The sequence below is a fragment of the Asparagus officinalis genome, chromosome 1 (assembly GCF_001876935.1).
Source record: "Asparagus officinalis chromosome 1, Aspof.V1, whole genome shotgun sequence".
Taxonomy (NCBI): Eukaryota; Viridiplantae; Streptophyta; class Magnoliopsida; order Asparagales; family Asparagaceae; genus Asparagus; species Asparagus officinalis.
This window is the reverse complement of record NC_033794.1, coordinates 121,143,603-121,153,812: the sequence shown is the minus strand read 5'-3', so window position 1 is coordinate 121,153,812 and position 10,210 is coordinate 121,143,603. Positions and strand designations below refer to the sequence as shown.

The window sequence follows — 10,210 nt, the reverse complement described above, 5'->3', positions numbered from 1 at the left end:
TCATCTTTGTATTTTTTTAAATTTCTTGAATTCGAAGCCAAATTTGAAAATCCTTATCTAGAGTTTTTCGAATTTGAAGTCGAGTACTCGAGATTTGATAAACATTCATGAATATTCACTAATATTTATCAAATATCAAATTGTATTCATTACGCTAAAGAAATTGATTTTTAGATAATATTTAAATTTATAAATGAAAATCATTCTCTTATAATATTACAATATATATGTACTTAATTTGAATACTTCATCAGAAAACTGATTTAAGATTCTTTAAGTCTCTCAAAATTAGTATATAGATATTAAGTAGAAAAGGAGAGTGTGTTGAAAATATAACATCATGTACATAATAATACAAATTATAAGTGATCAAAATGTAAACTAATATTCGATAAGCAAATGAATTGAATATAAATCTGGTTAAACTCTATACATTAATGAATTCGAATACTAACAATTATCTTTTTAGTGTTTAAATGAGCAATTGAATCGAATCGAATATGAACGAATAGTCACTTAAACAATTAACACACTATTTGTTAATTATTTGGTCCGTTTCCACCTCTATGCTCATTGTCCCTTCATTTGGGTTGATAAGAACTTAGAAGTTTCGTTGTGACTTAATTTTGTTAAGAGAAATTGCTTTCCTGTCGAAATGGGTTTTTAGCCTAGCATCAATTCCTTGGACACACTTTAATTGTGCATCTTTAACCTACGCCTTAAAATATTGGTGATTTGGTCAACTGTAGGACGATGATGATTGAAGATTCTTTATGAGTGGATTTGAGATGAATTGAAAATATTATTGTGTCCTTGATCTTCTAAAAAATCACTTTCCCTTGAAAATGGGTTTTAAGACTAAGTATGAAGTCCTTAATGACCCTAATGTGCACCTTTTAACCTATACAGCTGACATGTTGGTACATGCTTGTGTAGCTTTATGCTTCTTTCCTTTTGGTCCTTCTTCCATGACCTATTTAAAACTGAATGTGGTCAATTGTTATAAATCTGATCATTGCGTGAAGGTTCTTAGCTGGTTTCTTTCTGGCTGCAATTCCGTGGTATGTTGGTGTTTTCATCCTTGTGTTCGTGTCTCAGGACTACAGAGAGAAGCTAGGACTGGTTGCATGTACAGTTGCAGTAAGTGTCTAAGTCATCTATATTTTGTATTTGATCTTCACTTTCTTCCTTTTAACAAGGTTTCCTTTAACTGCAGAAAGAAATTATTTTATTTTAATCATGTTAGTCATTATAGATTCTTTTCTAGATAACTTTTGCGGGAATGCATACATTATAGATTATTTGTCATATTTTTTGAAGACTGATTATTTATTAAATAAGTTCATAGCACATTGTAAAAACTATTTTCAGTTGAGTGTATATATCTTTTAGAGGATAGATGCCATGGCTGGGTAGCTTGTATTGTTCCAGCAAAAGTCACATTACCTAGTTATGGCCTGTACTTGTCTGAGGTAAATTCATATGGGGTTATAATGAAATTGGGTACAAATATAATAATAAGCAGGGGTATTTGAGTTTTTAGTATTTCATTGGTTAAAGTAAATCCATCAGAACATAAATTCAGTTCGTTCAAGTCAAATCCTTGATATGCCTAATGACTATCTTCCTGCTTCTGTTGCGTATCTAATTTTTCTGAAATGTATTTTCATGATGTCACAATTTATCTATAGAAAACAATAGCAAATTTATCATATGGATTGAAGTTGGTTTTTATGATACAGAGTTTTCAGATTAAGATTCTTGATTCAGGAGATATGAAATGAATCTACAGGGGCCAAAAGGAACTTTATCTTGGTGCTGAGGATTTTTCATAGTCTCCTCGAGCCAGTGCCAATACATTCCACTCGAACATAAAGAAGTTAATATACTTATAAGCACCCCCAGTGTTAATGTAGTTCATTTTCTCCAAGGGTGCATAGCATTAGTTTGCTGGAAATTTTGCCTTTAACAAGAAATAACTAAACTAGATGGTATGCTTTTGTTCTGAACAATTTTAGTTTTTTGTTTATTTTTCCTTTTTGGATATTCTTGTTAATGGAGACAGAAAGCATCATACATATGCTGAAGTTTCAACAGTTAATTTGGGTCAACAAAACAATGCAGTAGAAAATTTAAGTATTTGGTTATACACTTCATAGGAGGTTGGCCACATTATTTTAAAGGTAGGTGATACGTATTGAACTTTGTAAGGTTGAATGTGATACCATATCCTTATGCCACCATCTTGAAGGTTGTACTCTGCAATATGCACTTGTCTTCCATAGCCTCAAATGCCAATATGTTATAGTTTATGCTACTCGGTTCACACTATATATCAATACAGTTTATCTGGACATGTTCTTTAAGTTAACTTTCTTAGTACCAGATTTTGTTCATTAATATAAACATATGATCTGTAGCAAATTGTATCCTTTCATATTTTTACATGGAAGTAACTATAATTTTACTGGCTAACACATATCAGACAGTTGAATGAACTATGTTGCTTGCAGGCGGCTCTTGCCACATTGCCTTTCATCCTTAAGCCGTTTCATGAAATTTTTGGCTGGTGAAGCTGAAGTGTACATGACATTAATTGCTATGCTGGTGTGTATATGTATATGTTTCTCATTTGTTGCTCGTGGTGGTTGGTCCTGTTATATTACTCTTGGAACATATTCTGTTCTGACATATGATATTTGTTTACTAATGAAATTTAGTATGTGCTATAAGTTCATGCGTACTCTCTGATTATTTGCTATTAGATAATGATATTTCTTGCCTAGTGTGATTGAAAACTATCAAAGCTGTCAATTGGCTTTGGCATTTTCAAGCATATTCATATGAATATGCACTTCCTTTTGTTTTTCCCCCTTTGCCGAATTATGATTCTTACCTGTTTCTGAAAGTCTCTATTGTTGCAATTTTGATCAAGTGACAATGCCTCCTAATCAAATTTTCGTTGGTCATCCTATATTTACGCAATCTCTAACAACATGATGCCCTTAGAGACCCTGTGATCTCCCAAGCTTCGATTCAAACATCTCCGAGTACATCTTGCGATTATACTTGTAAACTCAGGTAGCGTGATGTAAGTTTTGATTTTCATTTTCTGCACTTACTAGTACCAAAAGAGAGAAACTTAAAATAAAGAAAAATGAACATCAACTCCAACTAGTATTTATTAGAAGTTTAGAACAAATAAATTAAGAACCTAAATAGCTAATGAACATCAAAACTTCAATTTAAAACCCTACAGTCGATGCAGGATGATGTGAGCTCCATGTTGTGGCTGAAGAGTTACTGCATTATATGGTGCATGAGCATAGGAGGGCGAGAGCTCAAAAGAGAAGTGCTGTAGAATAGTAGCTAGAGCCATCTTTGCTTCAATCATGGCAAAACTCTGCCCTAAACATGATATCGGCCCCCATCCAAAGGGATAGAATGCATTTTGACCGCCTTGACATGCCTTTGAGATCCCTTGCGAAAACCTTTCCGGGTTAAATTCCTCTGCATCATCACCCCATATTTCCGTATCATGGTGGATGAGTATTATAGGGAGCGCGAGAACTACACCAGGAGGGAAGTAAAACTCTCCTAGCTTTGTTTTCTTGTAGGTTTGGCGTAATAGAAAAGTAACAGGTGGATATAACCTCAAAACTTCATGAAGTATCATGGAAACCTACATTTCAAATTTTCTTAAGCTTTATTAAACTAGAAAAAAGAAGTAACAGGATTTATGTTTAAGTTCAAAATATATGTACTCACAGCTTTAAGTTGGTTTAGTGATTCCATATCTGGCGTATTCTTTCCGCATGTTCTCTGAACTTCTTCTCGAGCTCTCTGCTGCCAGACTGGATGCATTGACAGAAGAAGCAGTGTCCAGGTAAGCAACGTGGATGTTGTTTCTTGACCTGCAAAATAGAATAGCTTGCATTCTTCGATCACATCCTCAATCCTTATCGCGTGCTTCTTATCATTACCGCTTGTGAACCGCAGAAGTAATCCTAGTAAATCATTGCTGTCAGATCCTTCAGTCTCCACTGATTTCAGCTTCTCATCTATCATCCGTCGTAACATGGTCTTGATCTCTTTGTCTATCCACATTCTTCTCCTGTTCGTCGCTGTAGGGATGAATCTGTAACAACCCCGTACATGAAATTCTTATCACGATAGTAAAAGCCTTGTTATCTCATAGAGGGACAATCAGCTTTTATTTATAGTAGAGCAAATAGGATACGATTACATGTTTTTCAGTACGTGACAAACGGATTCTCCAAATTTCCTAATATACTAACCACGCTAACACTCCCCCACAAACAGAAGCATCCATATCAATCATGTCCAGCGTTTCCCTCAAAAGAAAATATCCCAGATAGCACATTAGTCAAAATATCATCCTTAGTAGTAGAAGTAGATGCTCATGGTCTGCAGCAACTTGTTATTTTGTTCTCAATCCTCAAATCAGTTTTATGAACATAAACGTCAGTCAAGACCTTGACAAAGGAAACTAGTTAGATGGAAGTAACCTATAGTAATTCTAGAAAGTCTAGAAGATCACATGTTCATTTGGCCTCGGAAAGACAATTAATAGCCTCTAACTTGGACCTAGAATAATGGAGATAGAAAATATGATCCAAGACATGGAGACAAACAATAGGATCTCCATAGTAAGATCTCCAACTTGGAGACAACCAATAGGTTCTCTGTGCATGGAGACAAATAGTAGCAAAAAAGCCGAAATAAAATCAAGATGGATACGAAGATAATTAACCAAAGTTTCATCCACTATGTTTCTCAAAACCGAAGGCTATGTTTGGTTTGAGAGAAAGGGAGAGAAAAGAAAAAGAAAGAGAAAGTAAAAAGAAAGGAAAAGAAAAAGAAAAGAAAATGATATTCTTTTTATTGTTTGGTTAGAAAGAATATTATAAGGAAAGTTAGAAGAAAATTCATAAGAAAGTCATTTTCTCTTGTTTGGTTACATTTCTAAGAAAAGAGGAAGAAAATTATCACAACATAATTTAATTCATACTTTTTTGGAATTAGATTCAGATTTTAAATAATTTACAAAAAATAATTAAATTAAATTATGATTCTATCATATTTTCAAAAAATTTACAAGTTACCGAACATGTATTTAAAAAATTTGGCAATTTCCTAACACAAAAACTTGAGTGGCCATCAACATCGAGTTTGTGAATATTAACAAGCAGAAGCACAACCACAATTCCGCTAATTAAAGAACAACATTTCTCACACATAATATTTGCAGAAAAAAGGTCAATGAAAGAATCAAAACAAATCTAAAGTAAATGTCATGATATTCCTAATATAAAGTATATTATCCGTTTCTAGTCACAAAGTCTATTACAATCAATTTCATATAAAAAACCTTAACCAACAAAATCTATTACAATCAATTTCATATATAGAGAATCTTAACCAAATAGAGAGAAAAATATGCCGAATTCCTTGGTTTTTGACTTTAGTGAGCCCATCAAAACATCAATCTCGCATCCTTCATCCCCTGAAATTAATTCAAAAAAATTCAAATAAGTAGAATATAAAGGTCCGATATAGTTATAACTTAGAATTTGCTACAAATTATATCTAACACTGTAAAAAGTAAAACATAAACGAAGACGTGAGCTCCAATATAGTTATAACTTAGAAGTAAACCAACATAACTCTCAATCACAATGAAGAAAGATTCCTACACTTCTGCCTATAAACCAATTACTGATTAATGAGAGGAAAGTAAAGCAGGTCAACCTACCAATTACTGATTCGAATAAGGATGCTCAAAAATATGATAAGAACATCCAAAGAAAATGGTATGAAGAGCTAAACATATGCAAGCAAGATTATCTCTACATCAAATAAGTCATATCTGAGACTCCATCACAAAATCGTTCATGCTCCAGTTTCCTCAGTGATAACTATCTGTATAACGTACTCTACCCCCAGTCCTCCATTTTCATGCCAGAATAAAAAAAATGTAGATCAGAGTAAAAGAGTGAAAAAATTTCTATGATTTCTCAGGGTAAAAGAGTGAAAAAATTTCAATCAGAGGGTCATAGTAGTTAAATGTTTCTGTCAGAGCTACCTACTGACACAAGTACAAAGCCTTCGTCAGTCAGAGTTCCGGGGACAAACTACATGAATAGTTTTCTTCAAATAAAACTTAATCTTTTGATTTCTGTCATTTTAGCTAGCTACCTCTTTAATCCTTGGTGTTCAACTCTTTTCTTCTGAACAGGCACATCGACACATGTTTAAACCGTCTCAAATATTAGTCTAAGTATTCTAGAAGGGCATCTAGAATAAGTGTGAGTGTACTCTCTAGAGGCGGCAACAACTCTTTTGATGCCATGTGTCCTTGATTAAGAAAGGATGTTACCTCCTAGTACCGATATCAAGATTGTGTGATGCCCATCCAAGCTTAATCTCCAACCATCTTTTCCTCCGATGAATTGGTAACCCAATAAAGTTTCTTCCTCGAGCCGCATCCTCGGTAAGATAGTCATAGGCTACAAGCTGTTCGTCCTCATTGAGCCCTTCAACTTTTGAAAGCTCCTCAAATATCTCTCCTTCTGTCCTCATTGAGCCCTTCAACTTTTGAAAGCTCCTCAAATATCTCTCCTTCTGTGTAAAAACGAGGACCGGTCTTCCAAATTGCAGAAGCAATTGACTCCATTCCGCTTTTTAGCCCATCAAGCTCTTCACCCAAGTTGCTAGTGGCACTATGCTTTCTTTTATATATCACCTTAGAAGATGTTCCCCAAGCTCTTCACCCAAGTTGCTAGTGGCACTATGCTTTCTTTTATATATCACCTTAGAAGATGTTCCCGTTGTAGAATGGGTTTTGGGATCTTGTTCTTTACATTTTGAAGGGCCAATGCATTCTACATCGTTCTCTTGAACAGGTTCTCTATCATCTTGATTTGTATTGATAGAACTTGATTCATCTCTTTCATTTTCAATGCGAGCACGTCTTTCTTTGATAGTTTCAGAAGATAAACCACCAGCCCTGTCTTTCCCATAAATGATTTGCAAGTTTTCAAAACACGGTACAGGTTTGTAACGAAATTGTTTTGCTCCAGGATGTGCCTATTAATAGATAAAGAAAACACAAAATTATTAGTCCAATTTACGAGCTTGAAAGTATTCATACAAATACTCTGCTTGAAAGAATTTAAGCAAAAGTGAACCTGAATTATTAGATTCAGAAATCCATGAAAGTATTCATACAAATACTCTGCTTGAAAGAATTTAAGCAAAAGTGAACCTGAATTATTAGATTCAGAAATCCATGAAAGTATTCATACAAATACTCTGCTTGAAAGAATTTAAGCAAAAGTGAACCTGAATTTACGAGCAAATAAACATCAGCTTATGCTTGCTGCCTATTTGAAAAAGCGTTCATACGCAACTCAGTCCAATTTCACTTGCAATAATTTCAACAAACTGAAAGTAATTCAAGCAGAAGAACTATCGTACATATATGCTACCATTGTTCTAAACCGGAGCAGACATTCGCCTATTGCAGAAACATGACCAGAGTACAATTTAGATAAAAATAATAAATGACTAATTATTCAACGTACCTTTATGTAATCTTCCCAAACTTTTGGCTCCGCATCCATCATCCTTGTCACTCGATTAAATGCAAATCCACTAGAAGAATTCTGCATGTCTTGAAATGCGCCCATATCTTTTTTAAGTGTCTTCAATCGGTTTTTAATATGATCCACTTCAACCTTTATTCCACATTTAGCATATAACTCTGCACATGTTGCTTGATAAGCAAAAAAAGAAAAAAAAACATTTGAAAATTTCAAAAAACAAATAAAGAGCACCATCCTGAATAAACACTGATTATTGTCAGATAACAAAAGATACATAGCCATATCCAGGTAACTTAATCAATCACTTTTTTCAATACGACGCTAATCACCTCTCACGTGAAGGAGGCCTGGAGAGTTCAGCTCAAATCCAGGTAACGGGTACAAGTTCAGCAGTTCAAGGACAGAACTACTTCCAAGTGGATGTAATTAGTCAAGTTGAATGCCGGGAGTAGATTTTCGAATAAATTCGAAAATACTTCCTTCAAAGAGATAATTATGTTATCCCATTTTAAGTTTTAATAATAGTAGTTTATGTGCTTATGACAGGGGAACGAAAGAACCTGCAGTTAATTGGCTATGACCTGATTCCCATTTCGCGTATGGAGTTTCTTTATGTGGTGTTATTTTAGGATAAACGACACAGCATCCTTATTTAACAAATAAAGAGTGATTTAAGTAGCATAGACACTTATCCAGCTCTTCAATATACACACACACACAAAAAAAAAACTATTATAATTTATAACTGAAATTTATAACACTAAGCATTTACAAGCCAACAACTGAAAAGATAATTTATTCGAACGAGCAACTTAACAAGAAATGTAGGAATTGGAGTGAACATTATCTCTAAAAATCAGAATACAAGTTTCAGTTACAGAAAAAAAAAAGCCCATTTGCTTCCCCTATCACACGAAACCCTTATTAACACAACATCATGGCTCCTGCATGTTTTCAGACAGGATGAAATAAAGATTATTAGTGTTCGGAAGTGCAAAAGGAAGCAAATAATCAATGTGGACTGTTGTTAATGTTCCTTTATTTCTCTAACTTCAAAGTAAACAAGGTTTCTCAAAATTTGCAGATAACAAGAACTTAATAATACTTTCTCGAGATTCATTCAAATAGAACTGCATGAGAAGCATAATTAGGAGCATTTTGGATCGAGACCAAAACAGTACTGAGAAATAAACTAAATGTGGGAATAACCAAAATCCTCTTCATGAAATTAGCTAAAATTTTAAGATCTATTCCCTCACAATTGTTGACTAAATTGCCTGGATCCAAAATCGCAGCATACCAATCCATTCAAAATCTCGATCAGAATCTCATATTTCCATCAGATCGCTGGGTATACACAATATTCCCATAGCGAACAATCGATTCAAAATCTATACGAACAATATATTGGAAACAATAACTAGGGTTTCTAAGGTCTTGTTCAGACCGTACCTTATCTCGGCGTCAGCGTCGGCTCGACAGCGGGAGACGGGAGGCGGGAGCCGAGGATGGATTCCTTGGGCAAGAGGATACGTAGGCAGTCTTTTAGATGCAGCCGATTTGGATTAGTTGATGGGGGTGAGATTGTTTGGACTCTCGTTCGGGTTCTCGACTTGTTGTGGATTGCGTTCGTACTGGTCATAACAAGTGGGACATTTGGTTGCTTTGGTATCGGCTCAGTTTTGAGAAAACTTCACCGAGGTGGAGAATTGTGAACGTGGGCCACCACCACGTGAATGTTCACGTGAACGAGACGCGGTTTTGTTTCCGCGTGGACTCTTTTCCGTGCAAAGAAACGAAAACGAAGCCGGCCCACGATTCGCTACCTATATATATAATTGTTTATTAGGTTTTTTAGTTGAGCAGCGAAGGAGGGGTTTGATTTTTTCGGCTTTTGTGCGGCTGGAGAAAAAGCAGAGCAAGGCTGGGAAAAGCAATTGGAGCACAGAGCTTTTGTTTGTTGTTTTTGAGAGAGATATTTGTGAGGGATTTGAGAGTTTGTGTGAGGGTTTTATTTGTGAGATTCTTTTGTAAACCCTAATTGTATTCTCTCCCTCTATTAGTAGATCTCCCCCCTCCTTGCCCCGTGGACGTAGGCAATTTGCCGAACCACGTAAAAATTGATTGTACTGCTTTTGTGTGATTTGTAATAGCTTTTAGGGTCCCTCGACGCGCAGTCCTAGAGCTGACGAGAGGACCCTCGACGCGCAGTCGTAGAGCTGACGAGAGGAAGAGCTGATATCTCACTTTGATGAGATATCTGGCTTTTGGTTCTTGTTTCCTTTGAGAAACGAGAATTTCATTGTGATCTAATCTCTTGTTGTGCACCTTGCGCACCGGAGGTGCTGCCGAAATTTCCGCTGCGCACAACAAGAGAGATTAGATCGATAAAAATTCCCGTCTCACCAAGGAAACAAGAATCTGAAGCGGATATCTCAACCAAGTGAGATATCGGCTCTTCCTCTCATCAGTTCTAGGACTGACCTGTCGAGGGATCCTACAAGCTATTACAAATCACAGCAAGAACACAACTTTTACGTGGTTCGGCAAATACCCTACGTCCACGGGGCAAGGAGGGGGAG

At 35.5% G+C, this 10,210-nt stretch overlaps 3 protein-coding genes across 8 annotated transcripts in view; 1 reads left to right on the top strand and 2 right to left on the bottom strand.

Annotated features, from left to right (window-relative positions):
- The window catches only part of LOC109829233 (60S ribosomal protein L18a-like protein), a 7,812-nt gene extending 5,080 nt beyond the window's left edge, over nt 1–2,732 (top strand). The window contains exons 4-5 of one of the 3 annotated variants that reach the window (XM_020396407.1): nt 1,026–1,140; nt 2,514–2,732. In XM_020396407.1, the coding sequence (XP_020251996.1) occupies nt 1,026–1,140; nt 2,514–2,573 (175 nt within the window). In that variant the 3' untranslated portion in view covers nt 2,574–2,732. Of the gene's footprint in view, nt 1–1,025; nt 1,141–2,485 lie in introns of all 3 variants that reach the window. The other 2 variants (XM_020396406.1, XM_020396408.1) reach the window with 2 other exon arrangements.
- The window catches only part of LOC109829231 (cytochrome P450 CYP72A219-like), a 13,515-nt gene continuing 6,558 nt past the window's right edge, over nt 3,254–10,210 (bottom strand). For both annotated transcript variants that reach the window (XM_020396402.1, XM_020396401.1), the window contains 2 exons: nt 3,769–4,138; nt 3,254–3,682 (listed from right to left, as the gene is read on the bottom strand). In XM_020396402.1, the coding sequence (XP_020251991.1) occupies nt 3,254–3,682; nt 3,769–4,138 (799 nt within the window). The remainder of the gene's footprint in view (nt 3,683–3,768; nt 4,139–10,210) is intronic.
- LOC109829232 (uncharacterized protein At2g29880-like) lies at nt 5,305–9,139 on the bottom strand. Of its 3 annotated transcripts, none has more exons than XM_020396403.1 (6): nt 9,081–9,139; nt 7,608–7,798; nt 6,795–7,110; nt 6,638–6,726; nt 6,401–6,585; nt 5,305–5,527 (listed from the first exon to the last, which is right to left on the bottom strand). In XM_020396403.1, the coding sequence occupies exons 2-6, from the start codon at nt 7,710–7,712 to the stop codon at nt 5,521–5,523; spliced, it is 702 nt and encodes a 233-aa protein (XP_020251992.1). In that variant the 5' UTR covers nt 7,713–7,798; nt 9,081–9,139; the 3' UTR covers nt 5,305–5,520. The 3 variants fall into 3 exon arrangements, with proteins under 3 accessions (XP_020251992.1, XP_020251994.1, XP_020251993.1); XM_020396405.1 differs by having other exon boundaries at nt 6,638–6,776; nt 6,845–7,110; XM_020396404.1 differs by having other exon boundaries at nt 7,608–7,786.

Excerpts from the sequence above, each read along its gene's own strand:
- LOC109829232 (XM_020396403.1), bottom strand. The coding sequence starts at position 7,712 with ATGGGCGCATTTCAAGACATGCAGAATTCTTCTAGTGGATTTGCATTT. Across the intron at positions 7,111-7,607 it reads TTTGGGAAGATTACATAAAG|GCACATCCTGGAGCAAAACA; the intron begins GTACGTTGAATA and ends ATCTATTAATAG. Across the intron at positions 6,586-6,637 it reads GTTTTTACACAGAAGGAGAG|ATATTTGAGGAGCTTTCAAA; the intron begins ATATTTGAGGAG and ends ACAGAAGGAGAG.